This window comes from Hippocampus bargibanti, linkage group LG06, assembly GCF_051943395.1.
Source record: "Hippocampus bargibanti isolate YZ-2025 linkage group LG06, ASM5194339v1, whole genome shotgun sequence".
NCBI lineage: Eukaryota > Metazoa > Chordata > Actinopteri > Syngnathiformes > Syngnathidae > Hippocampus > Hippocampus bargibanti.
The window spans coordinates 14,597,894-14,621,950 of record NC_142739.1 but is presented as its reverse complement, the minus strand read 5'-3'; the positions used below and the strand labels follow the sequence as shown (position 1 = coordinate 14,621,950).

Genomic DNA, 24,057 nt, shown 5'->3' with positions numbered 1-24,057 from the left:
TGTGTGTGTGTGTGTGTGTGTGTGTGTGTGTGTGTGTGTGTGTGTGTGTGTGTGTGTTACACGCATTTGTGTGTTAAACAGCGGGAAAGAGGGAAATGGAATAATATGTTCAGATCACTGGAGCTGAAAACTACCCATACATTGGTTTTGATAAACATCAGGAAGGCCACTGTGGTGCACTGCCAGAGGAGGTGGAGGTGTGTGACAGAATCGACTTTTGTGTGTTGCTCTTGGACGAAGATAAATGAAGAAAATGTTATTCGTGGGTTTCTTTGGGTATGTGCGAGAAAAAAAAACATGTTCGGGGCAAATGTAATGTGACATTGTGCATGCAAGCATTGTCAATTTCTCACATTGGAAATTTGTGTAAACACCCTTGTTGTGTTATGTTTGTCAACTTTTGATTAAGAGCCTATTTGACTGTCGTGAAAACACTTTGACCTGAGTGCCAACATTTTGGAAGCATGTGAGCACGTGTTTATTGTTGGCCTTGGCTTCGTATGACACTTGCGCAAAACAGACCAAATTGAGAGAGGAATTGCCAACCAAGAGCGGCAACCAGAAATGCGTAGGTTACAGCTGAACTGTCCAGCAGGGGTTTACTAATGATTTCGAGATGAAAGAATTGTAACTTCAGTATGCGTGTGTGCGTGCGTGTGTATAGATGAGTAAATAGATAGAAAATAAAGGAAAATACAGAAAAGATCTATAGATGTCTGAATTCAGTGCAGTTTACATCTATTCATACTGCTTGTGATTTGTATTGACACAATCAATTCATACACAATAATGTAAAACACATTTGGGGACATACGAATTTGGATGATCTTTCTTTATTTTAAATAAGGATAATAATATAAATGATGTGGAACTGCTATCTGGCTGTGGTTTTACAGGGAGATCTGGTTTATTGTTTTTTTTTTTTTGCTCAGCATGTCCATGTCTGTGACCCCAAACTTACCCCTCTCAACTGACTAATGCTGTTGACGTTACACCTTGGTCACAATGCTTAAAACAAATCTATGTAAAGGTCAGCGGCAATGTTGATAAGACCCATTATTGTACTTTGTCGACGCAAAGAGTGGAGGGAGAATGTGTGGCTGCCAGAAGGAAATCACAAGAGAATTGCAGCAAACACACGTGGGGCCAGATGACATCAATCAATCATTTTAAAAAAGCTACTTAGTTTCACACAAACACTTCACAGCATAACTGTTTTGGCATGGTGATTCATAGCAATTATTTCTGCAACACATAATTCCATAACGAGGCATCAATAAAAAAAAAATGAGTCAAAACTACTCAATCCTATGTGTAGATGGTTTGCAGAATTTGTAAATAACTCAAACACAGATTTACTCTGACAGGTGTTCAGTAAATGTCAGGAGGTTAGGAGAAATCAGGTAAGAAAAGAGCAGAATGTATGAAAATAAAATAGATAAAATGTTGTACAGACTAAAATGTAGGTTTTTTTCCTTGGTGAATAGATAGCCAATAGCTTAAAAAAATAGAAAAACAATCACTGCAGCAGCCACACGGGTATCGTTCCATCAACCAAAATTCACATGTAACCAGAACCAACCACAACCAACACATTTGCAACATGACCAAATTTCTACTAAAAAGCAAAGTTTTGTTGTGCTTTATTGACTAGATAATGCCCTTTTATTTGCCAATGCTCAGTTTGGATCTCATATATCGTATCTTCCAATGTATAAGGCACACACAAACTCTGTAGAAGAAGTAGTGCGTAAATCCAGCCTCTCCCATTGCGTCTCATAACGTGGTGTCTCTTATATTTGGAACTTTTATCTATTTATATATTATATTTGGAAAACTTGTCATTCATTGAAGGTGCACCTTATATTCCGGTGCGCCTTATATGTGAAAAAAAGGTTGAAAATACACCATTCATTGGGGAGGGGCCTTAAACTCTGGTGCGCTATATATATATATATATATATATATATATATATATATATATATATATATATATATATATATATATATATATATATATATATATATATATGGAAAAAGTTTGAAAATAAACCATTCATTTGGGGTGCACCTTATACTCACGCCTTACACACCGGAAAATATGATACATATTTTCAGTTGCTGTGAAAAAGACACTGACACCACACGTTCTGAGATTGGTGGCTTATGAATTCATATCACAAATTATGATAGATGTGAGATGAATTTGTCAAATAATAACATTTATAAAATAATTCACAATACTGCTGTTTACTTTGGGTGTCTTTCCACCTGCACAATGAAATCAGGATTCTGGACATGTACGTGTGCTACTCAATAAAATCATGACTGTGGACCACAAAACAAACAATGACCTCCAAGTCAGGTTGCTTGGTTGTCATGGAGGGAAAGAGATGACTTGGATAACCATCCACAATAAAAGTCAAATGACACACTCCAGGAATAAAAGTCAAAGTATTCAAGCATGACATGCAGACTCTGAGATAGAAAATACATCTTCTTCCTTTCCTTTCGGCTTTTCCCTTAAAGGGGTCGCCACAGCATATCAGTGTCCTTCAGAGGTTTGATTCGCATGTTTGTTTTGGCCAAGCTTTTATGTCGGATGCCCTTCCTGACAAAACCCTCTGTATTTATCCGGGTTTGGGACCGACACGAGAAGACACTGGCTTATGTCCCCTTGTGGTTACAGAACAAGCAACTGAAAATGATCAGTAAAAGGCTCCCAAACACAAAATGGTCATCGGCACAGCTTGTGTATACACCCAATCATGCAAATAAAATTTTACTCTCGAAACCTCAAGATTCAACCTCAAAGTGAATCAGTTGATAGTCCAGTAAAACTAACAAAATTAATTATTGCAATTGCTATTACCAGACAACAAGCCACCACAGAGCCAATACAGGAAAAGCGATTGCCACTAAATTTAAAGTTTACAGTAACTCGGTATTGTACACAGGTGATGTCAGAAGCATATCAAGCCAAATTATAACAATGGACGCCTTTCTGCATTGTATCTGAGTTATCAATGTTAGACGTTACTGTAAAAACATTGTCTTTAAAATGAACAAAACTTGCTATTATTTCTTACGGGAATAATTGATTCTAAAATTTAACATATTGCAAGTTGACCAAGTGAACTGCATTTACTTTGAATGAGACAACATTTCCTGGCTGCCCAACTACTTGTCTGCCTAGAAGACACAAATAAGGAAGCTAGTCATCATTTTATCATAGAAAGCAGAAAAAAGACAGTTTTAGTATTGCTACAATGTAAGAGATGACGAGTACCAAAAACGTAAGTAAATAGACAGAAAGGAAGGGACCGGAACAAAACAGAATGAGCTGTAACTGTGAAACTAATTGTGTTTTATTTTAAATGTCTGGAGTCCAAAGGCAATGGTTCACACAAACAAACACATCAACACACAGCACACATATTTAATGACCCATTCTGACTGAGTGGCAGTAAATTCCTGGTTTATGATGCTAAGCATCACAATTCAGCAGGCTCACAAAAGGACTTTTGTTGATGCTGACAACACACACATCTACACATGCATGCGCACGCAGATAAACACAGTAAGGAGGGACCCTTAGAGTACCCTCGGGCCAGACACACACACGCACGCACACACACGCACACAGACGCACACACACACTTAGACATACAAAACCACCAGCATGGTTCATTGCATCAAGTGTTCTAAAACTGGCACACAAAACAGCATTCGAAAGAAAACTGCATGCTCTTTTTTTAAATACTTGTCAGCTATCAGAGCAGTGAACTCCACCCTTGAGCATATTTATTGGGAAAAGTGAGCAACGGTGAGAACAACGTGAGGAAATGCTGAACTATGTGTGCAAAATAAATGGAAGTAAAGGGAGCATGAATTAATTTCAGAGCATGTGCATTTGCACCTTGAATTTTCAGCGGGCACAATAAGCAAGTGAGTGACAGATAAAACTCGGCTAATTGAATTCTTATTTGCACCACACAACCAATGAATAAGTGTTTAGACGCGCCCCAACTTATGGACATTCAAGTTACGAAAAACGGTACATACAAACATTTTTGCAGGTACTGATTGTCGAAAAATATTTGGACAGAGATGCTCCAAGTTAGATTTTGTATTGCGCGCCTTTTTCCGGCCAAGCTCACTTGCGATTGGCTGCATACTGTATTCACGCACACACACACATGTAGAAACATTGGAGTTTTCAAGGGCTGGATATTTACGCAACGGACACCAAGGCCGACCAATCAGCGCCCTATCCTAAAGTGTTGCCAACGAGTTCAGGACCCAATCTGCCGAGCTCGCTTACGATTGGCTGCATAGAGTATGTGGGAGGGGAGGAAATCCCTCTTCCCTGTTGAGGCTCAAGGAGCAGGTGATGCATAACAAAAAGTAATGGCTGCTGGCACGTAATTCAGTAATTACGTGCCAGCAGCTTCAGGAATGGCTTACTAAAGACCCAAGGATGTATGTCATCGTACTGCAGTAGGTGTGAATTTATTTTATGACAGTTAGAGTGTCTGTGTTTTATACTTCCCCGTTCAGTGTTTGACTTAAACATACATTCCATACAAAATATAGCACTAAACCTCTTACGACCAAATTCACCTTACAAACAACCGCTTGGAACATCTCGTTTGTAAGGTGGGGAGCATCTGTAATGGGGTTTTGGTTGTTTTGTTTTTTTTTTTTTTTTTTGCACTGTCCTGTTGACACAAATAAACTCCTAAAGACAGAAGGAGCATATTACTGCTCGTTTAATATTCTCCTTAGGGAAGTCGGCCAGTCTAAGGCCACTTAGTGGAAGGGGGTAAAAGTAAGGTAATTTGGATTTAAGTGGTGTAAAATGCCATTAATACACAACTCAATGAAATTTATATTGTGAATAAACAACAGTTAAATTCCTCTTAATTTGCCTCATGTGTAAAAAAACAGTACAAATAAACCATGATGGCACTGTGAGGGGTTCTTAAAATAAAGGTATTGAGACATAAAATAGGGAGGATACATTACTGTAAGATTATAAATGCCTGTATAACTAAATTGTAATTCATGCGCCATAACCAAACTAGGGTCATCTGAAATCAATTTTGGGGACTACACAGTCATGCACAGAGGAGGGAGAATATGTGGAAGACTGAGTAAGAATCAGAATCAGAAAGCATTTAATCGTCCCACAATGGGGACATTTGCAGTCCACAGCAGCAAATGTACATAGTGCAAATATAAGAATATTAGAAAAGCATAGTCAGGAAGGGAATCCGACGTAAAAGCTTGGCCAAAACAAACATGTGAATCAAACCTCTGAAGATGGAGGACACTGATTGTGGCGACCTCTTGAAGGGAAAAGCCGAAAGGAAAAGAAGAAAAGCATATTGATATACGTATGTAACTGTATTGCATTACATTCATAAGGTGGCTGTGCTGCAAAGATAACGTTGGCATCAATGGACCAAAGAAATGGTGTTGGACTTCAGAATAGACACCTCCCTCGCTCACCTGCAGATGAGTGGAGCAAAAGCTGAAGTGGTCTGCAACTACATGGAACTGATGTCCATATTTCCAAGAATTTCACCTAGAGCTGACACACTTAACCATGATGTGGAGTTTCTACAGATCTGAGTATGGATGGTCTGATCCAATCCAGAACCTAGGAAAAATTCTGTCTAATATGCAGGCCAAAATGGCAGGATAGGTATTGAATTGATTCGATTACAACTGTCTGATCCATCCATAAAACCAAACTCTATCATATATCCTGAACTTAACTGTACACAAGATGCCATATCGTGAGCATTGTGCTGGTGTTTATGTCACCTCAAGAACGGTAGCCAGAGGGGTTTGCTTGTTTCTTTCAGGGACCAGAAAAAAACTGAACGTCTGAGAAAATAAATGCAAATATTAATTAATGCATTTATTCAAATAGAATTGCCATTAAAGTAACACGGTTCAGCGCACTGAACAAGTAACACTGATCATTTTTAAGAAAATGTTTTTGTCATGAATATTGAATTATTGATGAATACAGTACCGCGTGATACTGGAGCATGGTTTCAAAGTAACATTTGTCGAAAAGAAAAAGCCCGACAATGCTTCTCTCTTGTCCACGTTCCAAAATTCCCTTTTGACACGAGAAGCAGCAGAAGTTGCATGTATGTGTTACACAAAGCTCTCTCTTGTTTTGTCCACTAACAAATGTCACCAATGATGTCACAACTTCAGAGGGGGATTTAGAACGGATTATCTAAAAACAGAGCATATAAAGAACGCTCTGTCTTATTCTCGTATAATTTTATATCAGCGGAGCCTGGTCAAATTAGGGACACTAAAGGCTGACCAAATTATATAAAGCAGATGTTCACCATGGATTTGCAGTAACTATTCGTGTTATCCGCAGCCTACCAAAAGACTTCAAGTAAAAAAAAACCAAAATGATTTGTTTGTCGCCTCTCTGACCCCTTAAAGGACAACCGACAACACTTTTTTGTTTCCTAACTGACATCAGAAAAACGTTTTATAGCATCTAAAATACCCAAAACACTCAGTATGATATTTTTTGTCAAATGCAAAACACCAATAAAAATGACTTAAAGTTTCCAAAATCTGCAAAAAAAAAATGAACCCGGAAGTGACCGGTTTCAGAAGGTTCCGCCCCCTTCTTCGTGGTGTCACCCCAAGACGTCTTGCCATGCTGGAGAATTAAAACAATGGCTTCAGATTTGGAGAATATGCTTTCTTGTTACACATCCAGTTCTGAAATAGTTCTGAAGAGGAGAGCATACATGTTTGCAATCGATTAAAGCATTTATTCCGTGCCATTTTGAGGCAATAGGGGGGGGGGGGGTGTAGCAGCAAAATAGAGGCGGAAAATGGTGACAGAGCTCCGTGTAAGGAATTAATCAGCCCGTCTTCACAGGCTGATTAATTCCTTACACAGAGCTTTGTCTCCCTCTTCTGCCTCTTTTTGGTGCAACACGACGTTTTCAGACCAAACAAGTACAGCAAAATGCATTGATGTGATGGAAGGACTGCTACAATGTGTGCTTTTTTCCGTCAGGAGCGTTCCTTCAGTGACGTAACGTGAGGACTCGTCACCAACTTAAAAACAAGACTTCTGTATTATTCAGCGCGAGTCTTAAAACGTAAAATATAGCTATATGCGGTGGAATCTTTGTAAATTACGCTCAGCAGAAGTCATGTGAAGCCATTTTACAAATTATGGACACAACTTGTCCGGATACGCCGGTTGTCCTTTAAAGAAAACTAAAATAAAGGCACGCACACGTATTGACCACATAATTCAAAATCAGCACCATTGAACTTCATTCAAGCCTTAAAATAAATATTACATACAGTATGACATTTATTGTAATGTGCTGTAGATGGAAAATGTTCTTGTACTGCATCAATGTCATACTATTAACATTAAAAATGTCTGGCTCTCTGGTGTTTACACGGTAATAAATTTCAGTCCAGAACCCAAGGGCAAATAAGAGTGCTCTAGTCTGTGAGTTCTATTACAATGAAAACAAGCATAAATACATAGTTAATACAATTTGAAAACCAGTAAAATGAATTGTGTGATGCTTCTACTATACATGAAAAACATATCAAACCAGAATCCAAGCAAACAAACATTGCTCATATTACCAATCTTTCGTTCATTGCTTTGTGATGGACAAAAGCCCAAGATTGCGCCCGAGTAGGCAGCCGTCAGCAAGTGCTCTCACGAACCTTGCTTGTTTTGTTGTTTTTGTGTTGCCTTTGTGTTTTCTTTTGTTACTTTGTGTTGTTGTGCATTGTATGGACCAGATACAGATTGTTTTTCAGCATGTTTGGCCACGACATTCATCAAGGAGGAGACCGTGCTGAGCGGTTGCACCTTCTCACCAGCACAAATATGCCAGCACTGTTTTTGATTGGGAGGAATGTCGGTGCCATTTGACTGTCATCGCTGGACAGCTCTGGGTGGATTGTGCGTTTTTGCACCTCTAATGGGCAGCATTTTCACAGCCCCGCTTTGTTCATCGAAAAGGTCGGTGCTGTTGGACAACCTGAGGCTGGATGGATGCGTCAAAGCGCCGATGCGTATGTGGAACTGTCGCGGCTTGGAATTGAAGTGGCTGTACGGGGGACAGCAGATGTGAGACAATTTATTTTTGTCAATGGATGCTACAGCTTTGTGTTTGCTTTTAACATTTAGCTTGTGACAGACGTGCACATTTCACCATGGCGTCCCTGATTCACTGATGAAAAGGACACTTTGATCTTCTCCTCTTTCATCTAGACCTGCTTTATGTACCAAAGAGGGTGCAGAAAGTGCTTATGATTCAAATTGTGTCACATTATTTGTTATTGTTTTTTTGTTTTGTTTTTGACTTCAAGACGTCGCTGCGTGAGTGGCTGCCTTTACAGCAGCTCCTGTATGTTGTTTTTGCTGCTGTGAAATGTACATTTCTCCACTGTGAGACAAATAAAAGCTCATCTAATTTAATCCAATCTAATGAACGTATGAAACTTGAAGATGTGCACAGGAATGACTGATGGATTATCGTCAGTGACGGTCAAGCATAATGGAACTCGTCTAAGTCTTCATAACCCCCTTTGAGGTCGCCCACTGAGAATGGAGAGAATGTTGTGGAGATTTCTAAACATGAAAGTAGCCCAACGCATGTTACTAGATGTGACATCAACAGAGACGGCTACTTGTAAACACCTGTTTGTTCTTTTTAGTGTAAACATCTTGCAATGCCGCTATTATGAGGAACTGGAGCTTTCTACACTATTTTTTGAACAACTGCAAATTGTATCTCTATTATTAGGTTTCTATAACTGTACATGTAAAAAGAGTACAACGTTTACTTGTGGGGTTACACAAAATAAACCAATGTATGATGTAAACTGACAAGGCTGTGTAATTAATGCTTTATCTTGAATCACACAATATCAAGATCACTGCTGGAGAACACTGTGTTCAATATCATTTTGTCTTACCCTGTGTTAATGGAGATGATTTCAATGAGAGGGTTTTTCCTTATCTTGGGAAGATCCAGTCTAGCTCCCCCAAGCCTCCGGCCGCCATCTTTCTTCAGGCCCAAAAGACGAACTGAGTGACCTGTATTCAAAAATCAAAATTGCAAGGTAAATTACAGCATTACCCCTCTGTCTCTACAATCACTGCAGATTTTTTTGAGTGTTTGCTTTTTTGATCAACCTCAGTTACATCATATTTTAAACATGCCATGTTTAAAACAAGCAAATAATTAAAGTGGTAAAACACAATTAAAGACGGTCTACCACAAAAAAAAATCATTGGGGGGCTTTACTAAATGGTAAGTGACTGAACACTGCACACACACAGACGCACTGCAAGAGAAAACTGAAACCCTACATTTTTCTTTCAATGATCCGCATACAATACACTGTATTGAATTATTGTTTTCATTGAACCACAAAAGCATTGCAGGAGATAGCCACAAACACAGAAAACAAACATAAATAAAGTGTGGCAATGATCGATCGACCCATTCTTTGATTGCACTTTCGGCAAAAGAGACTCTCCACGCTGTGATTTCTAACCTTCTGTACAAATAAAATGATGAATTTGGTGCAGTACTAACACAATAATAATCATACTTGAAACCCAGCAATGCACGCCCCACCCCCATTTTGGCTTTATTTGTGGGAATCTCATGAGTATTTTCTAAAGGCAGTCACTATCTGCTTTTTATTAAAACTCAATCCTGACCCCTGTAACCTGTGCAAGCGTTCTGTTTACCTTGAAAATGGGTAGAAAGCACAATATGCATGGGGAGCAAATAAAAATCCATAACTGAGTCAAATAGTTAAATGTCAGTGATGCTCGACCCTGAATGTGTAGGAAATGGGATTTTGTGGTCTCCTCTCTCTCCATCTTATAGAAAGCTTTGTGCGAGATGGAGGCGCTGAGGGATGGAATTGTCTCTCTGTTCCCATCCGCTTTACATGAGTCTCCTGGGAGGGTGGGCTCAAGGCAGGAAGCATGACTATCATTGGTAGATAAAAATTACTATCTGCCCCCAAGGAGTACAAAGACCCAATCATTGAGGCGTGACTGGTCGTAATATCCCGGTACAAGAGGGGAAAATGAGAAAATTCCACTCAAGGAAAGAAGGACTGGGTACACATTTGGCTGTCTTACAGCTTGCTACTCTATCCATATATCACCAGAGAGCTCTTTGAGGACAGAGTGAGTTTTTTTTTTTTTTTTTTCTCCTCCAGATCAATTGTTTGAAGTCACATTACGAACACATTTTCATGACAGTACAATTCTTCTGTAAAAGTGATAGATAGCATTGTGGAGACTTAAATTTGATGTCTTCAAGGTCACTTCTTAAATAGTTTTGCACTTTTCCTGGAGAGTTTTGAATGAAATACTATTTTAACCTTGTTAGTTGTATCCTACTGGCTTGCCAGAGTCAGAAAAATGAGCCGTTATGTCCAATTCCCATCACAAAACGCAGCAGATAGTTTAGTAGGCTCAATTGTTCTGATGGCCAGTCCACTAAAAATACCCTTACCTGGATAACCACACTCTCTAAGCTCACAAACTGTTTTGTCTAAGTCTTTCACACCCTTCAAATGCCCCTACGTTTTCTCCTTTGTTCACCTCTCTAAAAATACAGATTGATGTAATCCATCCTCCCATAAATGTCTCCTAGAAGGGGATGGGTCAAGAAACGATGTATAGAAGGCAAGGAGATGCATTCCTCGAAATATGAAATCCGTATATGATGGTGATATGGATGGTCGGAACGCAGCGGTAGGGGGCTAAAAGGATGACCTGTTGACCTACGGTTGCTGTCTCATATGTGGCGGCTCGCCTGCTGGATTGGAAGGCATCAGCGGGGTGGGAACATTGGAAATAACGGACTAAAGTGGCTGATGAAAAGGCGAGCAGGGGTTTAATGTTTATCGGTCATCTTGTCAATGTGATGGGCCAAGTAACACCTATGAAATAGTGTTGATATCTCAGTGATGCCTGCAAACTTTACGGGAAATGGCTTTGAAGCGCATCAAAGCATGCTTACAGAACGTGAAAAACATGAACACACACACTGACAGGATACAACCAAAACACAGTGTCAACAAACATCTGAACAACATTTGTTGTTAATAGGTCACTTGGCATCAAATGAATCTGTTTACATCATTCAGAATTCAATGTTAAATAATCACACACACACAAAGACACACACATACACACGGAAAACATATTTTCCGTTGTATAAGGTGCACGCAAAAGCCTTAACTATCTTCAAAAGAAGACCCTGCGCCTTATATGTGAAGTAATATTGAGCCACAACAGGTCTCACAACTACTGTCAGAGGCCACCAACTCAATTTCCCCTTGTAGAGTAGTGTGTAACCCCAGGTGCCGCTACTGTATCGCCTTATAATGTGGGTGTGCCTTATATTTGGAAAACTATATATTTCTAAATTATATTTGGATTTTATGTTTCATTCATTGAAGTTGCGCCTTATCGATACAAAAAGTTTGAAAATACACCATTCATAGGTTGGTGCACCTTACACTGCGATGCGCCTTATACACCGGAAAATATGGTACAGTAAAGTCTCGTTATATCGATATCGGATATATCGATAGTCCCGGTTATATCGATACTATTTCTATGCACGCACGGAGAAAATTACATGCAAACAGGGTCGGATATATCGATAGTCCCGGTTATATCGATTTTTTTTCGGACTCCCTTGAATATCGATATAACGAGACTTTACTGTATTTGTTTTAAAGAAATCAGTAAATAATTAACTGTATGTGCACCAAAAACCTTTCCATTTTCTTAAAAGCTCATAGTGCGCCGAAAATATGATGTGCCTTGTGTGTGTATGGTCATCACAGTAATATTTTGACCCTCAAAACGGCTCATTGCTGGTGACATGTTTACAATCCATTTCAAACATAAGGTAATTGATTATGCAGTTGAACATGGAAATCGAGCAGCGACAACATAGTTCAACGGAAACGAGTCAAGGTTTTAACTTGCTTTTGTTTAATTGAACTGTTTCACTGCTGTATTTACTGACATGTAATGTTCCATTGGCATAACTGCATCTAGTGGATGCAATGTAGATTGCATCTTAGAATGCTATGGACGCAGTGCATGAAAAAAAATTAGGGCCCCATTTATTGAAGTTGCGCCTGATAATCCGGTGTGCCTTTTAGTGTGGAAAATATGCTAAGTACTCTCTGAACATCCCTGTTTTGTCAGAACTCTAGATAATAGCGTATGTATTTATTTATTTATGTATGTGTATTACAAAGACATTTCCCCCAATTAATTATTGTAGTTTATTTGGTGCTGGTAAGCGATTAAAAAGTAGCTTTTACAAAAATCTTGATCTCATATGAGGGAGTAGTGGACTCAAAAGTGTTTGTTTTTTTGGTAACTGTTACAGTTACCGGTTTGATTGTTCTTTTGCAAAGTGAAAGCAGATGCCTACAACTGCTCCAGCCTGTGTTCATGAGGGTCTACAAACATCAATGAATAATTACTGTGGCTCAAATGAGAAGGTTTGGTCAATTCTAAATTATATAACGACTAAATGATTACGTGATTAAATAAACTGTCAATTCAATTGATAAACTATGATTTGGCTATTAATCAGAACATTCATTTCCATAATCTCCCACCGTTCGTTACATTTCTGTTCATATAAAGACATTTTTCAATGACTAACGAGTTATGTAACATGCATGTTTCCACGAAAGCTTTATTTGTGCCAGTGGATGGCATAGGTATTGTCACTTAGTTCTTGAGAGTAAAATTGATTTGATCATGCTGCTTGACAAAGTTAGTAAATTATTAAAGGAAGATACAAATATCACACTATGTAGAATTAGTTTGAATTATTTTGTAGGGATCTTGGATAAAATGGCATAAACCGTCTTATGTTAAAAAAAATAATTAAAACATTGTAAAACACAACTGGGTAAATCAGGCTGAAACCACAGTAACTTCTCAATCCAACAATATTATATGTGAAAACATAAAAGTTGGTATCCCGTGTGCATGCTCAGCAAATCAACCTGAGATAGCGGAAGCCATTTACAACAGGTAGTAACGGAAGCTTTATGGTTCAAGGATTCAGTAAAATTAAACACAGCTTTGCTGTGCGATTGTATTCCTATTGAATGGCAGTTATATTCCTTTTAAACTAAGACCCAATCTAATATGATCGTCTCACGCTTCAATAAGCGAGATCATTAAAGCTTGCTAATGCTTTTGTCACGTGGAAAAGAGACCTGCAAGAAATTTTGTTGGGGAACTGTGTCTGGCAATTCACCGGCATACACATTTTCGTTACCATTACAAAAGGCATATCGCCGCCCCCCTCTCCCAGTTTAAAGGTCTCCTGGCCTCTGAGCTGAAGTAACAGCTCTCGATTTATATGAGGTCATAAAAAACAGTAATGATACTGGGGAAATTAGTTTCTTGGGGGTGGGGGTAGAAGGTGAAGAATGGTTGGGATTGAGTTAGGATATGAGAAGGCAGATGGGCAAGAAGAGTGAAGGAAATAAATGTTGAACGTTGTTGAAGGACATATGGAACAGATAGTCATCATCAACAAATTACAGTGGATGCACATGCTATGTGCCAACTCATTCACTGCGATACGATGTGCAAAAATGTGTGTACTCCAGTGCCAGGGTTTTTATCATTTTCACTGAAATTGCAGATCCCACAGTATATTAAGTTTTAGGACTACATTCAATGCCTGAGACTCTCTTAATTTCATCAGATAAAAAAGAGTTAATTCCTAAGTTATATGGGTCTGGAGTTATCTGAGCCCTTGTGGGAGGGAAAAACATTGCCAGATGACTGACTGAAGTTTGAAACGCACCCACCCGCAAAAAAGAAAAAAAAAACAACAACTAAACCGGACAAATTCGGGAATGGTGCTTCACATCATGCTTTTCAATTACCGAATAAATTCGCGAATGGGTTAACGGGTGAAGTCATATAATTTAGGATAGATTGCAATGTAATATTTGGATCTCCCGAGTTTGGGAAGATTGCAGTGCAAACAAAACAAACACACACACAATACACACAAACACACAGGGGTTCAGGAAAAAAGCAATCTGTTTTACAGTTGTTTTTGAGAGAACAGCTGGGGGTATGACCTCCATTAGCAACAGAGGATTGCGGTTCCCAGATACAGTGGGACCTTGTCTTACGAACTTAATTGGTTCCCAGACAGAGTGTGTAAGGCGAAAAGTGTGTATCCCAAAAAAATTATTTCCCGTAGGAAACCATTAAAATGAGAATAATCAGTTCCCAAGTCCCCATAAAACATAATTATCTACTTTCAAATTTTCTAAACCTTAAAACTATACAAAATACCTTATTTTATGTATAATAAATGTGTTAAGAGTATTATGATTAAAGAAATAAACTGTACTATTCAATAAAGTCATTTTATTTACCTTTGTGATGGTCGTTAATGGCTTGATGGAATGGCGTGTCCGGTTTCCTCAGCATTAAACACGTGAGGAACATTCTTGAGGAATGATCCCTTGTAGGTGCTTTCTCTGTGATAATTGTATCTAGTTCTTCATCAATCTATGATCTGTTGAGCTGGGTTGATGGCTACTTGCATCAAGTGTACAGATGACTTGGGGGGGGGGGGTACGTGTGGAACCTGATTGATGGGATATTTTAACTGTTTTCTATGCATTTTCTCACTATTCGCAGACTTTTGTATTTTTATTTTGTTTCAAGCTCTGTCTCCCTTTCGTGTGTGTGTTTTTTCACTCTCTCTCTGTCTGCCTGTCTCTTTAATGTTTAAACCCCCCCCCCCCCCACTGCTGGGTTCTTGACCACGTGGCTTTAACCAAAGACGCCATTTTGTTTTTTGAAGAACGGCCTCACTCTCTCTCTGTCTGTAACCCCATCCCCCACTGCTGCGTTCTTGACCAATCATGTGGCTTTAACTGAAGACTGGGGCGGGGAATAGAGGACAAAAGCAGTGGCCACCATTTTCTTGTTTGGAGAGCGGGCTCGTTCGTGAACGACACATCACTCATTGTGGCAGCTCCATGTGTGTCCCAAAAAATACTTCGTATGCCAAGGTAAAATGTTCATAAATGTAACGTTCGTAAACCGAAAAGTTCGTAAGCAAAGGGGTTCGTAAACCGAGGTTTCACTGTAGTTTAAATAATTATGAATCACTGACATGGGAGTCTGTCTATATAAAAAAAGATCCAAACATAATTAATTTGGTTTATTTTATACAGCTTTGACCACCAATACTGGCATCTTTGAATTGTTTTATTCTTTTACTATTATATGACGTATGATCAAAATAGAATTTTGCTTTCACGACAATACTGTATATGAAAACATCATTTTTAAACATATATGAAAACATCCTTTTAAAACACACACAAAAAACTTTGAGTTCGAAAATATTGTTCAAAATGTCTGTATTGCCTCAGTCATTCTTATTTTGTCTCTTATCCTGAAGTAACCGCCTAAAAAAATTACTGCAATCAAAAAGCTCCTTGACTGTAACATAGCAGTTTCCCCAGGTGAAATAAGGAATGGGGGGCAATCTTTCTTTCACCCATTGTATTTAGATAACCCAAGTAAATTGAATTAAAACCAGTTTCAGTTTTTGACACGTATTATTGCAACAAAAGTGTCAGCAATAAACGGAAGTAATTAGGTTGGACCTATGAATGGTGTCTTCATTAATTTGTCATAATGTCACAGTGGTGTGCATATTTGCAGGTCTTTTAGGTGAATACAAATACCTTTAACGGCCTCGTCCACCACCTCGACCACTCGATCAATCTGTTGGACCTATCAAACACAAAAGGCACACACAAATTGATTTATGCCAAACATACTTGCATTCAAAACAAAACTATATTGACCACATAACTGTGGACAAACACACAAACAATGTGCACAGTGGAGCGCAGTATGATACTAATCAGATTGTGTCTGTGTTTCAATGTCACAATATGGTCGAGAATATGCACGGCAATCTGAAATTGTCACTATGAATTTATGCAGCATAGCTTGGATTTACTGGAGCTATGGCAAGCAACTTATAGTGGCGAATTTGTGCACCATTGATTTCCTATCAATGTTTGAGGCGATGTCATTAAACAGTACATTTAGCTTCCACCTGTAAAACAGTATGTGAGAGAAGTATGGCTCAGGTTTTAAAGTGGCCATTAAGTCCTTGGAATGCCGCCATATATCCTGCTCTGTGGCAGCATAAGCCACCCTGTGATCATTGCCATGTGCATTGTAGTCCATATGGCAATAATAATAATAATAAAAATAATAATAATAATTATTATTATTATTATTATACATTACATTTTAAGCGGCTTTAAAAGCTCTCAAGGGCACTTTACAGTCACAGACAAGCATAGGTATTATAATAAATAAAATACAATCACAAATAGAATGCAATAAATACAATACAATTATAAATAGAAACAAGACAGAGAGCTCAACAGAAAATGCAATTTTAAATAGGTGGGTTTAACAGATTGTACTGAACAACGAAGTATGGGATGACGAGAGAGGATTATCTTGACCAATGCTTATCAACTGTTGGGTCAGGACCCGTTTTTGTGTGGATCATTGACAGCTTGAAAATAATTGTGTGAGGGTTCCTGACATTGTGGCCATAGTGATGTGCTTCAAATTACGAATGGAACGCAAAAGGCTGGTTTGCTCGGCGGCATAAAAATATGTCACCCGATGCAAAAGGCACGTTTGGTGAGTGTCCTGCTTTCTGCTTTTCATTCAATTTGCATCTGTGTTCATTGTTCATACATTAATACATTCACATTTAATGCAAATATTTACTGCGATTAGATTAGAATGTAGTGACACATTCGGTAAATGACAATGGTATCATAGTGTCTAAGAGCTAACTTTGCATAAGTCACATGCCTAAACCAAGAAAACAGGTGAGCCCTGACAAGGTGATTTCATTTAATTCAAAAAGCACAAGGCAAAATGCCCTCCCCCGAGATCAATAAAACATATGGAATTTTCTGCTTCACTTATAATACACAAAGGCAAAATAACTCAGAATATCATGCAAAGATTAGTGCGGCTGCACAAAACACATTGTAATGAAGTTGCCTTCCCTTTTAAAAGTCTCTCTAAAGTTATTTTTCTCTTTTTAATTCCAGTTCAAACTAGTTGTTTTTTTTCCAGCAAGCTTCGATCTCAGTTATCTTGTGCAATTCAAGTAGCTGTCAGTGTCAGTGTCAGTAGCTGAAATGTGTAACGATACTAGGTCTGGGAGAAATTTAAAGACAAGAACAAAGAATATGCAGGCGGCACAAAAATATGACTCATGTGTCAGTATTTCTTGTTTACAACAATTGCTTACACACTGTAATTCTCTGATTACAGAGCCAGGGCTGTTTGTCTGCGTGGAGCTGTGTGATGCATCCTAGATAAAGGATGTGACATGTCTGGTTCAGAGACGTGAAGCACCGTGGGCTTCCGTGACGCCTGTGTACCTTGCACACAGTTACACTGCCATTCATTTCATAGCAACTTGTGAAAATCACAATAACAACAGAACAAACAAGGCATGCCATGGCAAAGCTCATGTGAACATGAGAATCAGAATCAGAATCAGAATCATCTTTATTGCCAAGTATGTAGAACACACAAGGAATTTGTTTCCGGTAGAACACGCTGCACTAGTATCGTATAGTATGAGTGAATTAATTCAAAAGCACTTGTAAGCACCCCCCACCTAGATGTTAAGAGGAGTCAAAAAAAATATCGATATAACCGGAATATCGATATATCCGATCCTGCGGCATGTAAATTTTCTCCTTGCGTTCATAGAAATAGTATCGTAATAAGCAGTACTACTGATATAACCGATATCGATATAACGAGACTTTACTGTATATATATATATATATATATAATAAAACTCATGACTGGTAATTTGAATTTTTCATATACCACCAACTGTCATTCCTGTTGTGTGTTTGGATAGGGGGGGACATGAAAGAAGTGTGGGTGCACTGGCACACCTTGGTCTGTGATTGTTACCATATGTGCCCATTCACGCATGTGCGGCTTTCTGTCTGTCCGTTTGTGTGCGCACGTGCGTCAATATCAATGCAAAATCTAATCTCTTCCTGACAATAGAAGGCACAGCGGTGGCAAACTTCCCAGCTGTTTCCGCCGTGCCCTCAAGGCATTTGCGAGTACAAGCTTGTTTATCTGAATGTAATTATATGATACATACATGGCACTTGAATATTATTTGAATGTCATTACGCTACATAGTGGCATGTTTACTTAAATGGAAAGGCATTTTTTATCGGGATGGGCATTCAATGAAAAAATGTGTGCCACTCCCTACCCCGAACTGTAGAGAATAACTGAAAGTGATATTAATGGACGTCAATAAATCTCATGAGGATTAAATCAATGTTATGTTTTTCCAGTTATGGCTTCAGAGGGTGAAACTTTGCATTAAATTAAGAGCTACCGAAACACGTCACTATAGAAATATTTCCAATGTGAGACAAATAAAGGTTATATAATCAGCATTAATGTGGAAAAATGACTAAAGTTGATCAAACAAAGCTTATCCACATGTAGTCAGCCAGGTCAATGACAGTTAAAAAATATGGTTTGTGAGACTTTGTGTGGGTTTGTGTCCAAGTAAACCAAACCATGTTTTGTTTCAAACATGTGTTTGTACTCCTACTTCGAAGTCATGTATGGTGAAATGCAGAATCACATCAAAAGCAAGTATACCACACATACCCCAATGATGCTAAGACCTTTGAGATAGTCCATTCGAGGTTGGGCCTGTGGAACACAACCTGCTACCACCACCTTCTTCTCTTGCTCTTGGGCTTTTCTGCAACAAATGGAAACACATGATACAATCTACCTTTTTTTCAAGAAAATTGTAGTTGAGCAGGAAATTCTTCCCAAACAAAACACTTAAAATGTGCTTCACTAAGAATTGAGTTAGAATGGAAAATATAGTCACTAATCTTCTCATTCGGCTGGTTGACAAAATGCCATCAGCGCCTTCATTTGTCAGCGTTGGTTTCTTGCTTCTTGGAACGCGGCTGACACATTTTTAGTACTTGAGGTTTTTTTAAAGGACAGAAAAACAACCTGGAGGTTTTTTTGAGTTACCATTGTGTAAAATGTGTCAACAAAAATGCAATTTTGCCATGTGAGAGGAAGTGATTTAAAGGGAGAAGCACACTATTGGAACAGAACCTGTTAAATTCAATTGACAACATATAGCGCAGTAAAACAGTTCAGGGGTGCACTAAGTTGACATGTAAATCTTGTTATTTTCGGACTATAAAACCATCTAAAGGTGTATGCCAACTGGATGGTAATAAGACAGAAATATAATTTATTGACAACACACCACAGCACATCATATGCATCTATTGTGCATATATTGGAAAGTCAATGACCGGTATTGGAAATGCCAGGCCAGGAACCATTAACCACAACATGGTAAAGTTACAATGGTTATTATTTTCTAATTGTCTATAATTCTCCAGAAAGAGCCCACGTACAGTACTTAAAAAATACAAATAAATACAGTTGGCAGAATGTTACATGGGAGCGTGCGCGTGCGTGCGTGCATGCGTGCGTGTGTGTGTGCGTGTGTGCACGTTCACGAGGGGGCGGGGGTACGAGTGTTTCCATGTCACCTCTCGTTAGTGGCAGTAAGATTTGAGAAACTCGGTCTGTCTGAAAAAAGCTTTTGGAGGCGCTGCCCAGACTCCAGCATGAATCTTTAATAATGAAGCCTCCTGACAGCTGGAAGTAGAGAGGGAGGAATAAAAGGGAGGGAGGGGCGCATGAATGTGAGGAAGGAATTAAGAGGACAGGGGAGGAGGAGCGATAGAACTGGATGCAAACTGTCAGTTGTGTTTTGGTTCACAGCATGTTTGTATTCTTCAGCAAAACAAAGATACTGAGGTGGAGGAGGTGGTTGAGCAAGTACAGAGTAAAGAAAGCTGAATCCAATTCAGAGCAGAAGCAAGCGAAAGCACAGTGGATGATGAAAGTAGACAACCGTAAAGAGATGGCTGGCATGTTGTGGTTTGGCTCGTTTTAGAACATCTACTGTTGAGGCTCAAAGAACATCATCTATTTATGGACAATTAAAACAAATAACGTGAGAGATGAATATCAGGGGAAAAAAATAAGCACATTAAAATAAAAATCTTGGACAATGAATACGTTAAACGGGAAAGCAACATTACAATGATGTTTTAAATACTTTCAAGTTTCATGAGCAATGTTGATGCACACATGCATCAGTGAGTGATTTGGTGATTTGCTCTTCTATTGACATAGACTGAAATGAGTAAGTCCCCGAGGTATGTTCTGAAAGGACAACCGACGTCACTTTTTTGTTTTTTAACTGACACCAGAAAAATGTTTTATAGCATTTAAAATACCCAAAACACGCAGTATGATATTTTTAGTCAAATGCAAAACACCAATAAAAATGACTTAAAGTGTCCAAAATATGCAAAAAATTTAGCTGCGAATTGGGCATTTTCAGAAAGTCTCGCCCCCAGTTTGTGATGCCACGCCAAGACGTCTTGCATTGCTAGTAAATCAAAACAATGGCTTCAGATTCAGAGAATATGCTTTCTTGTTACACATCCAGTTATGAATATGATTCGAATAGTTCTGAGGAGGAAAGCATACATGTTTGCAATCAATTAAAGAATGTATTTGTGCCATTTTGAGGCAACATTGGGGAAAATCTCTCACCCAACAAAAGAGGCACAAAATGTCGACATCCTGTGGCCACTCCGTTTACACAGGCTGATAAATTCCTTATATGGCGCTTGGACGCCCTCTTCTGGCCTTCTGGTGGCTTTTTACGGTCAAGGGGGGTGCTTTAGTGGCGTCACGTACAGACTCGTCACCCACTCAAAAACAAGACTTCCTGAATATTCAGCGTGAGTCTTAAAACGTAAAATATAGCTATATGCGGTGGAATCTTTGTAAAATACGCTCAGTAGAAGTCATGTGAAGCCATTTTACAAATTATGGACACAACTGGTCCGGACACATCGGTTGTCCTTTAAGTTACTTGTTGACTGTCAAAGGAAATAGAAGTAAGGATGAGCTTCGCTTAGCCCGGCTATCCTCTTTGACACGATTTTAAATGAAGTCAAGCTTGAAATGTACTGCTCTCTCAATATCACAATATAATGGAGCCTCAGAGGGGATCAAGCCTTTTCCATTGCTGGTCCCACTCTGGAATGACCTCCCAATGAACCTTCGGCAAGCCCCCTCACTGCCCATCTTTAAAACCAGTCATAAAAATTAACTTTTACTCGTTGGCATTCAACTCAGCATGATTCCGACTTGATCTTTGTTTCACTCTCTGGTGCTTTCTACTATCTTTTTGACTGTTTTATTTCCAGTACATTTCACTGTCCATGTTAAGCGCTTTGTTACAGCTTCAGCTTTTGTTAAAGCGCTATATAAATCAATATGTATTGTATAGAGCACACTTGTATAATATGACTATATAGCACACTGATCTCAAATGTAAAATTAAAGAAAGAATGAAACATGCAGAGTGACTAATGGTGATTTGGAACTGAAGTCTGATCAGCTATCACAATATTTCAAAAATAACTGATTGAGAATGTTGATGTGGCTCAAATGATGAGACACTTATCTATAAACACATGGTGTATCAATTGTCAAACCTTAAACCATTTTAACTGAGGTATGCTCAGGTATCACAATATTTCCAAAATAACTGATTGAGAATGCTGATGTAGCTCAAATGATGAGACACTTACAGTAAAGTCTCGTTATATCGATACCGGCTATATCGATAGTACTGCTTATTATGATACTATTTCTATGAACACAAGGAGAAAATTTACATGCCGCAGGATCGGATATATCGATAGTCCGGTTATATCGATATTTTTTCAGACTCCCGAGAATATCGATATAACGAGACTTTACCGTATCTTTAAACACATTTGAGTTGGTGTATCAATTGTCCAACCTTCAACCATTTCTATGACAAAATGGTTAATACAGGAAACTGAAATGCTTGTTGAAGCGAAGAAGAGTACACACAGCAGAGGAGCTTATTCTCTTGACAATGCTCATCAGGAAAAACTCGCATTCTGATGTTACATGCAAACAGTCGATGTACGCCTGCATAATTCACACCAATGCCTGCCAAAACATCCCAAACACTCTTCTAATGTGATACATGTTCGCTGCCCGCAGACATTGGTGTGACATAGCAAGAAAGCAGGCGGCATCAGAGTCACTATCTCATCACCTCGAGGGGAACAGGACATTTTAGTCGCACATTGTTCCTGGATGGGATGAGTTTATACAATGTAGTTGCCGTGGTGATATTTTGGAGCCCGACCGAGCATTCATGCCAGTGACCCGGACCAGAGCAGACAAGATCACAAAACATGGAGTGTGTGTGTGTGTGTGTGTGTGTGTGTGTGTGTGTGTGTGTGTGTGTGTGTGTGTGTGTGTGTGTGTGTGTGTGTGTGTGTGTGTGTGTGTGTGTGTGTGTGTGTGTGCATGCGTGAATGCCCATTTCCTTGGCACCATGCGCTAAACGTCTGCAGCCTCCCGTCAACTTTCTGTTGCTGCTCTCCACTGCCTTAAGACCACACGCATCCATGCACACCCACACATGGCATTAGCAAACCACATGCCTTAAACATACCATACAAGTGCATACGAAGAGTCACGGATGGCGATGTAACAGCCTATGCATAGATGTATGACCTCTGCGCTGTGTACAGTATATATGGATGGTGAGGAGGGATAGGCTGTACATACTGGTTTTTAACAGCTGAGTGGAGACAGTGAATCAGTCAAATTAGAGCAGACTAAATGTCTAACTCAATTGATCAGGTTGACTTAGATAGGCCCTTACTGTAAATACAATGTTGAACCACTCAAGGCAAAAGCAGTGTGTGGCCTATATAGAAGCTTCGTCAATGCGTTAAGAACAGAAGGTGAAAAAGCCAAACATCTGAAAGTAATCTCAACTACTGTAAAAATAAATAAATAAATAAATAAAACACCCTGGCATGTTAATTGCTATAACGCTCAAATATAGTACTTCCCCTTGGCACAGCTGTAAGAGTGTATTCTGTAAATTAGAACCAGAATCAGAATCATCTTTATGGGCCACACAAGCAATTTGTCTCTGGTATAACATGCTGCTGGAGCATCATCATTAAAAAATAAATAAGTAAATAAATAAACAAATAAAATGAAAATTATGGAAGGATATTCCTAAATGTAAGTGGTACCACTCAGGAACAACTGTGAGTCAATTTAGTTTACATGATGTCGCAGAAAAACTCAAGATTGCTTGCTATGGTGGTTTTTGCCAGGTTTGAAATCAAGTCTGTCAAGAGAAGTTTGTGGATGTAAGAATTATGCTCTTTCAACGACTCACTCGGCCGTCTGACACCCCGACCATTTAGCAATACTTACCTAGTGGGGAACCACAAGTTCATTATGTACTGAGCCAACCATATGTTCCCTTTATCAAGTAAGCTCCAAAGTCAATGGCCCCTTAAAGGACAATCGACGTCACTTTTTTGTTTCTTAACTGACATCAGAAAAACGTTTTATAGCATCTAACATACCCAAAACATGCAGTATGATATTTTTAGTCAAATGCAAAACACCAATAAAAATGACTTAGTGTCCAAAATCTGCAAAAAAATGAGCTGTGAATTGGGCATTTTCAGAATGTCCCGCCCCCCTTACGTGACATCACGCCAAGACGATTGCTTGTGAATCAAAACAATGGCTTCAGATTCGGAGAATATGCTTTCTTGTTACACATCCAGTTATGAATATGATTCAAATAGTGCTGATGAGCAAGGCATACATGTTTGCAATCGATTAAAGAATTTATTTGGGCCATTTTGAGGCAAACGGGCGGGTGGGAATGT

General features: G+C 38.9%; 1 protein-coding gene across 4 annotated transcripts in view; it reads right to left on the bottom strand.

The window, feature by feature from the left end:
• The window catches only part of cdkal1 (CDKAL1 threonylcarbamoyladenosine tRNA methylthiotransferase), a 304,188-nt gene that overhangs the window by 189,730 nt on the left and 90,401 nt on the right, over nt 1–24,057 (bottom strand). For all 4 annotated transcript variants that reach the window (XM_088999350.1, XM_088999354.1, XM_088999351.1 and 1 more), the window contains 3 exons: nt 18,857–18,953; nt 15,838–15,886; nt 9,010–9,130 (listed from right to left, as the gene is read on the bottom strand). In XM_088999350.1, the coding sequence (XP_088855476.1) occupies nt 9,010–9,130; nt 15,838–15,886; nt 18,857–18,953 (267 nt within the window). The remainder of the gene's footprint in view (nt 1–9,009; nt 9,131–15,837; nt 15,887–18,856; nt 18,954–24,057) is intronic.